General features: G+C 57.7%; 1 protein-coding gene across 2 annotated transcripts in view; it reads left to right on the plus strand.

Annotated features, from left to right (window-relative positions):
- Positions 1-15,846, plus strand: part of FYCO1 (FYVE and coiled-coil domain autophagy adaptor 1) — a 71,432-nt gene that overhangs the window by 5,142 nt on the left and 50,444 nt on the right. The window contains exons 1-6 of one of the 2 annotated variants that reach the window (XM_036030431.1): positions 3,538-3,605; positions 4,067-4,206; positions 7,229-7,335; positions 8,899-9,024; positions 12,816-12,922; positions 14,390-14,533. In XM_036030431.1, coding sequence (XP_035886324.1) covers positions 4,152-4,206; positions 7,229-7,335; positions 8,899-9,024; positions 12,816-12,922; positions 14,390-14,533 — 539 coding nt within the window. In that variant the 5' untranslated portion in view covers positions 3,538-3,605; positions 4,067-4,151. Of the gene's footprint in view, positions 1-3,537; positions 3,606-4,066; positions 4,207-7,228; positions 7,336-8,898; positions 9,025-12,815; positions 12,923-14,389; positions 14,534-15,846 lie in introns of those variants that run through there. The other variant, XM_028518701.2, reaches the window with a different exon arrangement.

Below are 15,846 nucleotides of genomic sequence, written 5' to 3' on the forward strand. Positions count from 1 at the left end.
TGTTAACACCCTTCCTGGGTCTGGGTGGGATTTATAGCCGGTGTGTTCCACCTCGTTTGAGAGTGGGAGGAGCCCCACTGTACGGTGCCCTCTCCGGGTCAGTTCTCAGTTCTTGTGTTGTCACTGTCAGAACTCGTTCTGAGCAATATGACAAAGTTTGAAGGCCAGGCTGGGCTGCCTTTCATGCCCTAGATCTCCTCCTCCCCTCCTGATTTCTGGGTGCTCGGATGCTGTATTGCCCCTGCCAAAACCCATTTCTGGGCGACGAGAATATTAGTCATTCGCACCATAGTGTAAATAAGTTTATGTGAGTCAGTCTTTGTACCTTGGTTTGGCACTCAACTGCTGTGTCTATTGTCTAAGGCCTTCAGGGCTTCTCGGCAGGTCTAGGGGGAATTTCAAGGTGGGGGAAGATCCTTTACCTCTCATATAATACCTAGGCCATGGCTAGGTGTTCAGACAATAGTCCCACGTAAAACAATAGTAAAAAATGCATTTAGTCCCTTTTTCTCTTCCAGAAGGTTGGGTGTTGTCAGACACTCTGGCTAAGCTTAAACATGATTTTGAGTTGTTGGCAAGGAAACACAGTGTTCTCCCAAGTGGTTAGTGTCAGAATTGGATTGAATTGTGGGACACCAGGTGTCAGAAGTGGTTCCTGGTGTGGGAAACAGCCACGATTCGGTGTTAAGAGTGTTGTGGGTTTAAAAAAAAAAAGAAAAAGAAAAAAGAAACTTCGTTCCTCAACCAGAGGGCAAGGCTATCTGGAGACACAGGAGCTGACCACAGTGTGGAGAGAGACGGGCCCCTTTCTGTGCTCGCACTGGTCACCAGCGGCCGAGGACTAGGGAAGAAGGAGGGTGCGGTGCTGAGTCACGTCCCTTCCAGGCCCGTGGAGTCGGCGTCCCCGCGGAGGCTGTGTCTTTCAAGGAAGCCCGGCCTTCCTGAAACTGTGTGAGGAGGTGACCCGCAGCCCTGGTGGGGAGCCCCCGCGGCCTGCAGGCCCAGCAGCCAGGTTCTCGGGGCTCGGTACTTTGGTAGTGACTCAGGTGGTTTGGAAAGGCAGCTTGCGCGGTCAGCAGCTGGCACCGCTCACCCCGCGGCCCGGGAACTGGGCTTCAGCCGGGCACTGGCCGGGGTCAGGCAAAGAAGGGCTGCTGGGCTCGGGCCACACCGGGCGGCCTCACCAGAGTGCCCCAGAGTGCCAGGGAGTCTCGAAGGAGCAGGCTCGTGTCTGCGTTCGGCTCAAACTGCCAAGACGCCAGTTTGGTTTGCCCGCGTTGCTCCCTCCCGCCAGACTCCAGAGAGGGCTTCGCCCTCAGGTTTCCAGGAAACCCGGCTGTGGTACAGCCCATGCACTGTCCAGGCCGGGCCTGCCGAGCTAGCACAGAGCTCAGGGTCTGTCCTGGAAGCCGGCCGGCTCCCCACCCCTCCCACGTGCGCAGGTCTTGCCTGGGCTTCAAGTAAACACGCACGCCCAGCAGGCTTCCTTCACGCCGGCCCGTGGGTGTTAGTCAGCTTCCTCCGGGACTGGTTCTCCCAGAAGCTGCAAGGCTCTCTGTGCTGGCAGCACGCTAAAAAGAGGATCGCCGCTGGAGAAGCAGGCTCCCCGTACCCCCAGCTCCCCCACAGCCGCCCACCTCTCACCCTTTCCACCCTGAGTCCCCAAGGACCTCCTGCCCGTTTTTTTTCAGGCCCGGCCCCACCCAGCTGCCCTCACAGTGCCTACCCTCCTGTCCCTTCCCCAGGCAGAATTCGCTTTCCCCTCTCTGCGGGCCCACCGCACATGGCTTTCTAAACTCATCACAGTGCAGATGTTGTGGCTGAGATGTCATTTACAGCGTGTGAGTTTTGACAGCTCGAAATACGTTTGTCAGATACTTGTGGTCACATGACCACCACTGTAACCAAGATAGAACAGAATTGCCCCCCCCAATTTCTGCATACTCTTTTGTAGTCAAAGCCCCCCTCACCCCCAGTGCCTGGCAACCAGTGATCTGATTCCTCCTCGATGTTTTGCCTTTGCAAGAATATGCAGGTGGAATCATAAAGTACGGAGCCTTTTCAGTCTGGCTTCGTTCACACAGCGTAAAGCATTTGTTGTGTGTGTAAGTGGTCTGTTCCTTTTCACTGCTGAGTGCCCATCACCTTCTGTCCACACACCTGCATGGACCTCTTCTGTCGTATCTCAGTATCTGGATAGTTCTCTGTCTCCTTGGTGCCCAGCCGAGCTCCTAGGGCCAGGCTGGGCCTTGCCCGCCTTTGCGCCCCCAGCCCGCACACAGTAGGCAGTGGCAGCGCGTGGGGCCGGGCAGCTGTGCACTGACAGTGATGGGCCTTGGTTGTCTCGCTTGCCAGAGGGGCCGAAGTGCCTGCCCGGGCGGCAGAGCCCCTGCAGAGGTGCGGGCCAGCCTGGGCGCCAGCTCTACCCAGGGCCCTGTTCAGGCTGCGGGCAGGACTGGGTGGCCTGGCTCCTTGTAAGCACACCACCCTCCGTTTGCTGTCTGTGGAGGGCGGGGCCAGCACTTGCTGGGGAGCTCCGAAGGTTCTGGATCCCCTGACTCGCCGGGGCTCCGTGTCCTCAGTTCCTGAGAGTGTGTGTAGGATTGTGCCTGTCCCGTTCCTCCTTGCCTGGAAAGGCCTTCTTTGGGCCTTGTTTTCACTAAGTCACAGCTGCCCTGGCTTGCGAGTTATAAATAGGCCGGGCCTATCCGCCCTGTGACAGGCCCTCCGCACCCAGGCCGGCGCTGGAATGCTTGTGTAAATATTTGGAGGAGCTGGAGGCTGCTGACCATCTCTGTTCCAGGATCTTCCTGCCTGGACTCCCAGAGCAGTAAGGGGACCACGGCGGCGGCCAGGTGGGGCCAGCACGGCCCTCAGGGTAGCAGCACCACGTTTGGGAGGTGGCTGGAGGTCGGGAAGGTCCCTGGAAGCCAGTAGGAGTGGCTGACCATTCGCTGTAGTGGCGGTGGCTCAGCTGCAACACACCCACAGTGTGAAATCAGACTGCCGGGGCGTTCGAGCCGCAGCGGCTCCCTGCCAGCCTGTGGTCTTAGGGAAACTACTCAACCTCTCTGAATGCCAGTTTCTCCTCTGCACAGTGTCCGCCCGGTGCTGCTGGGGCGGCCTGGGGAATGGAAATGGCCCCGTGGGCCCAGTGCACAGTAGGTCCTCGTTCGGTGGTGGCCGCTCCTATGGCTGCCTCCAGTCTTGCCAACTGCTTTGCCAGCAAACCTTCCAACTTCCCGTGGACACCTGAGGAAAGAAGTCGGGGTTCGGGACAAGGACATGGGGGTCTCCAAGTACGCACCCAGGCCTCTTTTTGGCACTGCTCACATCTCCTCGTCTTTGTGGGGTTCGGCTGCTACAGTGTCCTTAAGTCACTTCAGCAGCTGCCCTAGTAGGATGGGTAACTCAGGACTCACCAGCCGCAAGAGGACAGTAACCGAGCTTAAAATAGAAGTGTCCCTTGACTGGTGCCAAGGGCCGCCCGGGCCCCCGAGGACAGGCTGGCGGTACCTGCCCAGCCAGGCAGAGCTGGCCTCTGGGCGCCTGGAGCTGCAGGCCTGCCCTGAGGGAGCCGCTCCCCTTGGCCCAGCACCCTGAGGGTTCATGTCCCGGTCTCTGGCCCCCCGCCCCCAGCAGTCCTCAGAGAAGGGTGTGGGGGAGTTGGGGGTCTGGAGTTGGCAGGCCGGTGGACTGGGTGGGGTTGGCCTAGTGCCGCCCTGGTTTTGAGGGAATGGGGGGGGGCCACCGGGAGGTGCTTTTAAAGGTAGAGAGTGCGGCCGAGCTGAGGGCGCAGGTTAGGAGGGGAACTCACAAAGAACGGGCCACACTGTTGGGTGTATTTTGTTTCTTTTTAAGGCCCCAGCCAGTTCCGTGTGTTTGACGGTAAGGGAGCCGGCCAGGGAAAGCCCGCAGAGCCAGGCCCACACGGGAAGGTCGAGCCCGGCCTGCTGCAGGAGGGTGCCCGGCGGGGCAGCGCTGGGCCCAGAGCGGCGCCCGTCCCCCCCCCGTCTCTGCGCCGGTCTGTGACTGCTGCTTCCTCGCCCCCTCCTCCCTCACGCAGGTGCCGGCATGGGGTCTGACTTCTGCTGACCGGACCACTGGGCAGGAGGTGCGCCGCCCCGCCAGGCGGCCTGCAGCCCGTCGCCATGGCCTCGGCCAGCGTGGAGAGCCAGCTCCAGAGGATCATCCGCGATCTGCAAGGTACGCCAGGCCGCACGGCGTGTGGGTTCGGCTTGGAGGAGCCGTCGCCGGGCTGTTGCTGTTGCCAGCCGAAGTTCAGCCCTTCCATCTGTGGCCACCCCGGGGGTAACTGGAGCCCTCGAGGCACATCATGCCACAACGTCCGGGGCTCGGGCGTCCATCCCGCAAGGCCGGGAGAGCTGCTGGCCCTCCTCGCAGGGTCCTGGAGAGGCTCTTTGTAAACAAAATCAATACTCCTTTCCCGGTCTGGGGCTGGTTTCTGTGTGTGTGCTCTTGGCTGAGTCGTGAGCCTCAGGGCTCTGATGGAGCTGGGAAGAACAGTCTCCATCCCTCGGAGCAGGAGACCGGATGCCCGTCCTTCTCACTTTGCTGTCTCACCTGCTCGCGGTGGGCAGGCGGCCTGTTCTGGACGGACTCCACCGTGGGCCTGCTGCCTCCCGGGCATCCCCTTGTGCAGCCTTGCCCGGGGAGAGAGACCGCCGTGCGGCCCCTCCCTGGAGAGAGGCGCGGCGGGAGGGTCCCTGCCAGGGGCAGCGGGGACTGCCTTCTTTGCTGGCCACAGCCCAGGGCCCGGGGTCTGCTTCTCCGGGGACGTCTCCCAAGTCTCTCTGGGGCTTCAGCACGGTGGCTGCCTCAGGCTGCAGCTCAGTGCTTCCTCCCCGTCACAGAGCGTGCAGTGACACTCTCGTGACAGACAGACCGCTCACACACAGCAGGCCCGCTGCAGGCTCCACTGCCAGGGCCCGGTGCTGTCCTTATTCTGAAGGTCACGGTCGGTGAGATAAAAATCGCTTTCTCAGGCTTATCTCCTATTTCTGTAGCTCCTCGGGCCTCTACTAGCTAACAATTCCATGGCATTTCACGTATGCCAGGCACTGTCTCGCACGTGTCTTGTGCGTGATAAATCAGAGTCCTCCCGTGCAATCCCGTGCCGTGGGACTCATCGTTATTCCCACTTCTCGGATGTGGAAGAGGACGCAAAGAGGTTCAGTGACTTGCCCAAGGTCGCACGTCCAGGCCGCAGAGTCTGGCTTGTCACACACCCGGTTCAGGAGTCCGCTCTTAACCGCACCCGTGTCCCTCCAGCTGAAGTGCTGGGTGCTTTTGAAGAATCTACACACACAGGCACGTGTGCCCAGAGGAAGTGAAATGCCAGTCTCTGCAACTGACCTTGAGAGGTTTCTCCACAGCGTGGGCAGGCTTCTCTGTTCAGTCCCGGGTTCGGGACCTGGCGCCCCTCACTGGGAGGGAGGGAGGGAGGAGCCCCAGTGGAGCCACCCCCATCCGCGGGAGGAGGGTGGGCATCAGCATTTGCTGGGTCGCCCTCGTCTACCCTGTGTTCTGGCTGCTCTGGGTGGCCCTGACGTCCCACAGCCGTCTCAGTGCCCTAGACGCGGCCCACGGAGCACTCTGGTGGGAGTTCTTAAAGGCACCACATTCTTGGGACCCTTTCTCTCCATCTGTCAGTGGCTGTCTTAACAAGCATCCAACAAGTCAGCAGCCTCTGCCGAGAGAGTGGTGCGTCCTTGGCTGAGGTGTCTCGGGGCAGCACCCAGCCCTCACCCCCCGACCCCCCCTGCAGGCAGCCCGCTTCTCCTGGGGGCGGCAGTTACTCAGGCTTTGGTGTCAGGCGGGCCTCGGGTCACCTCACGGCTCCACCTTTGAACCCTGGAAGATGTCAAATAGGTCCCCCCCCTTTCCAAGGTGTGGTTGCTTCCTTCTCATGCAGGGGAGGATGGTGATGACACCCACTCCTCGGGTGCCGGCAGGGCATACGTGCGATTCACGGGAAACCGAGATATGCACACGTATGGCGTCTGGGTTATCAGAGATTGATGCTAAAATCTTGACAGTTCTTTGAAGGAAAGGCTCTTTCAAAGTGTCAGGAGTTCCAGATCAGTTGAGGAGCGTGAACCCAGTCTGAGGGTGGAGAAGGAAGGCTGGGAGTCTTTTCACCAAGGCCAGCCACAGCCGACGCTTTGCTAGGGCACAGCTGGGCACCAGTCACTTACAGGAATCCATCCCAAGAACCTGTCTTTGCCCTGAGCTGACCTCGCCGCAGCTCAGGCCCAGCACTGGGCAGACCTGTTCTCGGCCCTGGTGCGTGAGAGCAGGCCCTGGGGCTCCTTTTCGCGTAAGACTTGTCAGAGAAGGGAAGGTAGTTTTGTCATCCAGCGCGTTCCAGCCATCTCAGCTGGGGACATTCTTCTAAGTTCTAAACCAAACCCTGCTTCTCACAGCCCCCTTGCCTCACAGCAGGGCCGAAGGTGGTTCCCCCTTTTCTGCCCTGGGAGGTCAGTTATCTTAGAAGTTACGGGGTGCACTCTGGGCAGGAAAGCCCCCGAGAAAGCTAAGGTTCCCATGTAAAATTCGATGTCGTGCTTACTCCTTTTCACCTTTTAACAGCTCTGAAGTTGGGGTGTGTTGAAATCAGTTGCACCGTAGATTTGTTGAAGTGATATTCCTGCCTCACAGGGCTGTATTAAATGAGAAGGACGTGCAAAGCCTGGCCCCTCGTAGGTGCTCAGTTACCAGAGCGGGTCCTGTCATTGTCATTCTTGGCATCTTTGTCCTTAGTGTTATTTGCACGTTCTGGGTCTCCTTGGAGCCTGCACTCCCCTGCACTGAGCAACAGGGTGGTACTGAGGAGCCGTAAACAGCGTGGCCAGGAAAAAGGAAAAGGCTCTCTGGAAGCCAGTGTCAGGGCCCTGCTGAGGGACTCGCCCGCACAGCAAAGCTCTGTTGAGCAAACGCTGCGTGCATATTAGAGGCCTGCACGGTGGGCCTGTAGGGCGGACCCAGAGTGTGCCCACCCAGTGAGCTGGTGCAGAGCACCGGGCTCTCAGGACACCTGGGCGCCTTCTGACTCGGCCTTATGTCCCCGTGGGTGTGGGCATGGTGTTTCCCGTTTCCCGTGTGCTTTGCCATCATCGACTCCCTCCTCCTCAGGCTGCCCGGGGCTTCTGCTTTTCTCTCGGAGGCGGCTCCACGTGGTTACACGTTCCTGTTTGTTGTCTTGAAGGTGCTGTGACAGAACTGAGCAAAGAATTTAAGGAAGCAGGGGAGCCCATCACAGACGACAGCACCAGCTTGCATAAGTTTTCTTACAAACTCGAGTATCTGCTCCAAGTAAGTGACTCCCGTGGTGTGTAGCCCTCTGCCCTGCCGTCTTCTGTTGTTCCCCTCGCGGCTGCCTCATCCGCACTCAGGGTGTGGCCCGGGGAGCTCGGGGCAGCCCCGAAGCTGTCCTGGTCAGACCCACGGTCCAGGCGGCTGCCATCAAGGGCGCGGGCCTCCGAGTGCCATGCTCTGGGGAATCAGAACGTCACCCCTTAGGATGACTTCGGGGATCCAGAACATTCTTTAGAGATGTAGGTCAACTTAAGGCAGGTAACAAGGTCACTGTATAGCAGATCATAGCTTTGGGGTGGTCACGTCCCCTTGTGAAAGTCTGGGGAAGCTATCGAACCTCTGCCCTAATGGATGCGCGTGTGTGTGCACAACCAGGCACACACTCCCCAGCAGCCTGCGTGCCCTCTGAGCACGGTCCGGCTTGACACCTGCTTCCGCGTCTGCTGCGCCCTAGTGCGGTCCGCAGACCGGCAGCGCCAGCGTCCCCCAGGAGCGTGTCAGGGACGTGCGCCTGGTCCCCCTCTGGCGCCCCGCGTCAGGATCTCCGCGGTCAGCCCAGGAAGGAGTTTCTGCTTTAACACGCTCACAGCAGAACGCTTGTGTGTGCTCGGTTCAGGTGCACAGGCCTAAGGAACTCTGCAGCGTGGAAAAACACAGGCAACTTGCTGCGACAGGAAGGAAGTAGACCACAGTGGTAACAGAAGTGAACCTGTAGGAGGTGGTATTAGGCATTACAATTTTTTCTTTTCTGTTTTTTTGCGGGGTTCGATCCAGATTGCCTAACCGTACATGCATGCCTTCTACAATCAGAAAAGAGTGCTGTAAAATGTTATGCTGTGTTACAGAGGGGTACCCCAACACATTTCAAACACCATTCCTCTGCGCCCTCACACCCACCGCGGTGCGCAGGGCGAGGGCCTGCCGGAGGGGCGGCCGCAGCCTGTTGCCGGGCCCCCGGCGCCTGCCTTCTCAGCTGGTTCTCTGTTTCACACCGGGAAGATGCTTACGGGCCTTTTGTTTTCTCTCATGTAAAAAAGTTCCTTTTGGTTTTGGATTTGAAATGACTCATAACCGACACCGATTTGAATGTATCGTTTATATATTAAGACGTTGACACTCAAGTAACTGGGATAAAATGTCACTAACTCGTTTCCCTGAGTTGGGACATAGTTAGTACTCTTCGTGTTGCCCTTAGGACTTTCCACTTGTATTTCTTTATCATAAGTCGCTGCGTGTCTTTATTAAAGTCGTTCATAGCAACTTTGGTGGTCTTCCATGCAGCTCTGCACAGAGGTCCCTTCAAGAGATACATCTTTTTCTTTTTTTTTTTGGTAGGGGGTGCTGTTATTCCTGAATCTTAGTAGTTGTATGACCTCAGGCTAGTTGCTTACCATCTCCTAGCCTCAGTTTCCTTATTTGTAAGTTGGGGAAATAAAAATAATGCCGGCAAAGGGCCTTACTCAGGGCCAGGCAGCTAAGCAGCTGTTGTCATTATTCATCACTTAATGAGATGAATGGCTGTGGTTGAGATCGCCCGCCTCTGTCCCATTCTCTACCCAGTTTGATCAGAAGGAGAAGGCCACCCTCCTGGGCAACAAGAAGGACTACTGGGACTACTTCTGCGCCTGCCTGGCCAAGGTGAAAGGAGCCAACGATGGGATCCGATTCGTCAAGTCCATTTCGGAGGTGAGCAGAGCAGCCGTGGGCCTCCCGTCCTGCTCTTCACCTGCCTTAAGCATCTCTCTGCAGAGACCTTTGCCGCAGACAGCCAAGTGAGGAAGTGGGCTTTACGGGTGGCAAAGAAGTGAGGAAGTCCAGCCCTGGCTGGCGTGGCTCAGTGGATTGAGCACCGGACTGTGAACCAAAGGGTCGCCGGTTCGATTCCCAGTCAGGGCACATGCCTGGGTTGTGGGCCAAGGTCCCCAGTAGGGGGCATGTGAGGGGCAGCCACACACTGATGTTTCTCTCCCTCTCTTTCTCCTTTCCTTCCCCCCTCTCTAAATAAGTAAATAAAATCTAAAGGAAAAGAAGAAGTCCAGTCCAGGGACACTCAGTGCCCACCGTTAGCTCAGGCAAGCCACCTGTGGGAGTGTTCACCAAGCCGAGAGTGGCCCAGTCCCAGCTCTGTTATTAGACCGTGACTGTGACCCACACCTCACCCAGTCTGCCCATGGTGCCCACCCCCACCGCAGGTGTACAGCATTGTGTTTTTAAAGTCAATTTCTTAGGTAGAAGTCTTAATATTTGCTAGGCTGCTGTCCCTACAGTTTTCCCAGAAGACCTGGACTTGAAAGGAAGAGAGTAATGTGAGATCCTAAGAGATGCTGAAGTGCTGGTGTGCTAAGTAGCTGCCCACGTCACGCTCCGAGTCCCTGGAGCAGAGCGCCATGGTTGGCTGCTTTACAAAACTCCGGAGCAGTCTCTCTCTTTCTCTTTCTGCCTCTCCGCCACCCCCCACTCCTGACGAATCTCCTTTTCTCTCAAAGCCTGGCCCATCTGGGAGTAAAGAACTTTACGCATTAGGGAGCAAACAACCCCCTAGATTTAGGACGGGGGTCCAAAGCATTCGAACGTTTCCCTTTCGGTGTCTTGTCTGCCCGTTTAAAGACACCCGAAGGCCCGCAGACGTGCTCCTTGGCTGGCCTCCGGCAAGGACCTCAGAGTCAGGCGCTCTGGGAAGAACTCCTGCCCGACCCAGGAGCCAGATGGGTTTCTTCTTACAGCGAGGGACAGTTGGATGGGCTGGCCCGGACGGCTGGGCACTCTCCACCAGCTGCACCCTCTGGCTCCTGAGCTGATCAGGCAGCGTCCGGCCTCGGAGGAGTCTGCTTCGCCAGTTTCCTTCATGTCCAGGCTGCACAGACGGGTCTTGGGGGATCGTGCCTGGTAGGACGCTCAGGTCTGCAGTGCAGACCGGCGTCTGACGCATCGGAAAGCTGGAGCGGGTGCTTGGTGTGCCCCCTTCTTCATGCACCTGGGAGTACCCCGCCACTCTCGTCTCTTCCACTCCTCGCAGCAGCCGAAGCCTTTGACGTCCTGCTCCCAGCAGCTGAAGCCCAGGGTTAGGAAGTGCTTACGTCCACCCTGCCCCTCTCTCGCAGTGCAGGGAAGCCCATCCAGGCCAGAGAGACTGTCCTCTAGCAGCGACAGCATGCCCTGCCTGCTCAGACGTCCTCGGGGTTTTGGTGGTGGGCACAGGCTCCACTTCCCGTAGAGCCCGGTTGTCTCACCCGTTGAGGGCTCTGCTCTCTGGGCACCACTGGGCAGAGTGGCTTGGGGTGTCGCTAGCAGGGTGGGCTGCTGGACACTCGGGCCACCTCGAATCAGTCATCAAGTGCCAGCCAGGCCAAGAAGCCAGGAGGAAGAAGTTAGTGGATAGGAAGCGCTGCTGGGCCCTGTAGGCCCCTTTGGGGTGGAGGCAGCCATTGGACCAAGGCAGTCCCAGGCTGCAGTCAGCCACTGCTGCCGGCTCACGGTGGGCTCCACCTGGACTGCGTGCCTCTCCCCGCGGGCGCAGGGGCGGAACCAGGTGCAGCCTGGCGTCGGGCTCCAGGCGCAGCGCCACAGCGTGGCCTGAGGCTCACTCAGTTCCCATGCATCTTGCAGACTTCCTGTCCTTCGCTGCTGCTGTATCGTTTCCCGGTACAGTGCATGTGAGCTGTGATTAAATGCTAAAAAAAAAAAATCAGGAATTAGGTAATGAAAGCGGACCCACGATCTCAAAAAATAGAAAGTAAAAAGGCTTGCTGTATTTTCATTTGTAGTACAAAGAAACTACTGTTTTCTTCGCTGAGGGGTGTTTTAAAGGACCTCTTAAAATAAATGGCTCCTTTTATATAAGTATGTAAAATCAGTTAGTAGGCCTGATTAAAAATACAGACTCATGTCTTCCATAAAAAAATTAAATATGCTAAATGCTGTTGCAGTGGCCATTTTGCCAACACAGACAAGCCGCCTGCTTGGGAGCTCACAGACCTGGGCTGCTCTGCGAGGCTCTCGCTCGGCCCCGTGGGGCCCCATGTGGGTGTGTGTTTGCATGACTGCCACGCTTGGCTTCACGGCCCCTGGCCCAGCTGTTCGCAGCTGCTCGTGGTTCCTGGTCGTCCCCACTGGGCACTCCGTTCTCACCCCGCTCGTCAGTGGCGAAAGCACTCAGACCCGGGAGTGGCACTGAGCTTCCCCGCTGGGCGTCTGCCCCGCCCAGCTGCCTGCAGACGTGCCTCGGTGGGCTTCTGAAGCCAGCGGCAGGCTGCCGCCCACCCCCGTTTCCAGGTATCCTGACTTTTACCGCAAACCCACAAAACTTGTGTGGAAAATATCTTACAGCATTTACAGTTTTTGGGGTTTCACACCTTTTTGTTGTTTAAAAAAACTTCGCGCTGTGGCATCATTTCCTCGAGTCAGCAGTAGGACGTCGTAAGGCTCGGAGTTGAAAGGTGTCTGATCTTGGGCTGAGGCGTGGGCAGTGTGAATCCTGATTTACAGATTGGCCTCACGTGTCTCCTGTGGCTGCCCCCTTGATGCCGTCTTTCTCGGCGGCTCAGTCTGCAGCCGGCAGACTCTCTGACCGGCAGACCCCGTGTCTGTCATAGCAGGCTTCCGTGTTCCAGCGTGGCGGGAGAGGTGTCGCCACGGGCCTGCGCCCCGGCCCTCCGTCCACCTCAGACGCCCTGAAATAGAACCATGCCTGTTTTCTCACCACCCCGGTGTGACCGGGCCACCTGGAGACTCCCCCCCGACCCCGGCTCTCACCCCCTGGGCACCTTCTGACCAGTGCAGTGAGTGGGCACAGCTGAGGAGAAGTCCCGCCAGGAAAGTTGGCAGATGCGTGGATTTCACTGATGGTCTCATGCGAACACAGAGGAGGCAGTTCCACACCTGTCGTACCTCCTTGAAGTCCCCCTTACACACTCTGCCCTTTGCCCCCTCTCCCCCCCCACACGGACTCCAGCCGAGCCCAATAGGCCTCTTCCCCTGCGCCTGCTCTCCCAGCAGCCCCCAAACGGCCCAGGCGTGAGCCACACCGAGACCAGCTGTCGCTCAGGCTCACTCTGGGGTGCCGAGCCCTTCGTTGACTTCCAGGTTTTCCTCTGGGTATCCCAAGTAAGCCGTGCCGTCCTCCTCCGACTCCACACCCAGAGGGCCCGGTGGGGCGGAGGGGGTCAGCGGCCTTGCAGCGCAGCCGCAGGTGCCGGGGAGCCTCCCGCGGGCACACCTTTCCTAGCGTGTCTGCCGGAGTCTGTAGATCGTTCTTGCACGGAGCCCGGAAGACGCCGACCCACTCCGGGCCTCGCGCTCAGGGGTGGCGTCACCCAATGTTTCAGGTCCTTCGAGGGACGTGAGTGAAGCCAGTGTGTAGGCAGGGGCGGGTGACGTGTATTACCGCCCTGTCCCTGTTTGCCGCAGGCCGTCCGTGAGGCTGGTGTCTGTGTAGACTTCGGCTAACGGTTCTTCGTTTCTGTGTAACCTTCCTCCAGCTCCGCACGTCTCTGGGGAAGGGAAGAGCATTTATCCGCTACTCCTTGGTGCACCAGCGGCTGGCCGACACCTTGCAGCAGTGCTTCATGAACACCAAAGTGACCAGGTACGGGCGGGCCAGTGCTGGGTTGGCCCCGCGCCGTGCACGGGTGGGCCGGAGTCCCCGGTCAGCAGTGACAGCTGCAGCTGCGGTGCCTGTCTGGGGCGCACCCGGCACAGCAAAGCCCTCCCGGCTCTGCCCCTCCCCTCCCAGCCGCAGCCCTCGACACCCGTGGGGCTGGAGGACCGAGTGCTTACAGGTGAGAAACACGAGGCTCAGGGAGGTGCTCAGTGCCTTCCACGAGGCCCCACCATCACCGAGTGGGTCGTAACGCAGGAGTCGGGTCCAGCTCGCTTAACTCCTGCTGCCAGGTAGTCGTCCCTGGGGGGTGGCCTGTCCTTGGTGCTGGCCCTAGTGAATGGACACGCCCCACTGGTCACCAGTGGGTTGCAGCCTTGGCCTCTCAGCAGAATTCCCTGTGGGGTTTTTAACACCACTGAGCCCGGGCCTCACCGCGGTAACTCAGGCACTGAGTTAATACCTGCCAGGCACGTCTGGGCTCCCTGGAGAGTGTGGCAGCGACCAGTTTGGGAGCCTCCGTGCCACTGGTGATGGAGCCTGCAGCGGGGTGGGGGTTGAGCTTGTGAAGCACGGGAGGGGCAGTCAGGCCGGGAGCTGCAGGCCGGGCACCTCCTCGGGTGGCCCCGCGCCCCCTTCCCACTCTGCCTCCCCTCTGCCTGGGGAGCGCCCCTCCAGGTAACCAAAGAAACCACTTCTGGACCTTTTAAAAAAGACCTGTTGGGGGAAATACTTTGTTTCATTCTGTCACCTTTAAGATGGGCTTGCATAAAGGTGTGTTTCTCATGCACGAGACATGCGACGGGCTCGGTGAATTCATGCGAGCTGCAGGAGCACACTTGATCTGCAGGTTCTTTTGTCCTGGAGGTCGGTGAAAACCACCACGGCAGCCTGGCCTCCGGGGGCCCACGGTGCACAGACTCGGCCAGGGTGCCCTTTAAACTCGTCGGTCGCCCTTTTAAATTCCTCCCGCTCACGGGAAGTGAAACACCCAACAACACACAGTGCGGGGCTCTTGTTCGTCGTCTTGTAAATGGGCGCCAAGACAGAAATCAGCAGTGAGTTCGGTGTCCCGGACTGAATTCCCCAGAAGGAATGGGAGACGGGGTTATTTACCTCTCACAAAGGAAGTGTTCTCCCCCGTGTGGCCACCCTTTCTTGGCAGGTGATTGAGGTCTAGGGTTTCTCAGATCCCTTTTGGGAGACAGCTGTGATAGAAATAATAACAAACTAGTTCATCTCGGCAGTCCCCGTGAGGAAGTGTGGCTTGTTTGAGAGCCGTGTGCTCCTGCAGTGAAAATCAGATGGGGGTGGGGGGTGTCTGTCTGTGTGTATTTAACTTCGTAACCTGAGTCAGAACCGGGCGAGGCCAGGGCATGCCGAGAGGACCCATCGAATTCACTCTTTGTGTTCCTGTGTCAGCCTGGTGATCCGCACCCTGTTGTCTCCCTGCAGCGACTGGTACTACGAAAGAAGCCCCTTTCTGAAGCCGAGGCTGAGCTCTGACATTGTGGGCCAGCTCTATGAGCTGACCGACGTTCAGTTTGACCTGGCGTCCAGAGGCTACGACTTAGATGCCGCCTGGCCAACATTCGCCAGGTATCCGGAAGCATTGCTTGGTTTGAAAGATGGGGGAGAGGTGCTTGGAGGTTTGAAGGTCGCTGCCAGTCTTCTCAGAGCACTTTTGTCTGCTCAGCAGATATGTAAAGCTTGGCAACACTGAGGCCTGATAATTGTACAGACCTTGTTAGATTGTGACTCACAGTAACACCTGAAGGCTCCAGCCTTTAGCTAACCTGACTGGCCGGGTGGTATGAATGAGTCTGGAAGCGCATGTGCAAAACCCAAGGCTTTTAAGTGTGCTAAGGGCCTTGGTGTGAAAGTCCAGAGAGGAGCACATGGGCGCTTTCCCATCCGTGTCTTAGGGAGTTATCACGGGGCCTTCCTGGCAGTAAGAGAGGGCATGAGAGCGACGGCCCACCATGTGAGGGGTGCTGGAGAGTGTGTGTTCTCCTCACACCAGGATGGCACTCCACGCGGCATCCGGCTGAATCTCCATAGCACTGCGGGAGGGAAGGAAGGAGGGAGGGAGGGAGGGGTGAGGACACAGGCTCAGAGGGGAGGGACCCGCCCCGAGTCACACAGCTGGTGGGCAGCAGGGCAGGGCACCAGACTCAAGTGCAGCATTCTCTCTTTGCTTTGCTTTCTGCTCATAAGGCTTTTAAAATTTCAGTTTTCATATTTTGTATTAGGGCATACTTTCTGTGTAGAGAATAGGACTGAATATAATGATAGCTGTGCACAATTGAATAGTTAACACTTTGCCACTTCTACATCACATGTAACTTGCTGGTTTTGAAGTCATTTCAGAATTACAGAAAAGCTACAAAAGTGGTACAGAATACTCATCTTTTCACCCCGATTTGATCCCCCAATTATCAGTAGTTTACCAGGAGCGTTTTCTTCTTCTTCCCTGTCTGCACGTTGGTTTATTCCCTAAGCCATCGGGGAGCAAGTTACAGACTTGCCTTCCCCCTACTCCAGTGCACTCCAGCGTGTGTTTCCTACAGTCAGGGGCGTGACCTCAGTACAGGCGTTAAAATCAGGAAACTGACGTCGTTACAGCACTGCTGTCTGATCTACAGGCCTTGTGTGCGTGCTAAGAACTATCCCAGTGATGTCACTTATACTGGTCACCCAGGATCACACGGTGCATTTGTCGCTGGGTCTCCAATCCGAAACAGCCCCCTTTCATTTGGAACGGTGTCTCAGCTTTCGTTTTTTGGTTTGTTTGTTTTTTTAAGATTTTATTTATTTATTTTTTAGAGAGGGAAGGGAGGGAGAAAGGGAGAGAGAGAGAGCGGAATATCAATGTGTGGTTGCTGGGGGTCATGGCCTGCAACCCAGGCATG

The sequence above is a fragment of the Phyllostomus discolor genome, chromosome 7 (assembly GCF_004126475.2).
Source record: "Phyllostomus discolor isolate MPI-MPIP mPhyDis1 chromosome 7, mPhyDis1.pri.v3, whole genome shotgun sequence".
NCBI classification, from domain to species: Eukaryota; Metazoa; Chordata; class Mammalia; order Chiroptera; family Phyllostomidae; genus Phyllostomus; species Phyllostomus discolor.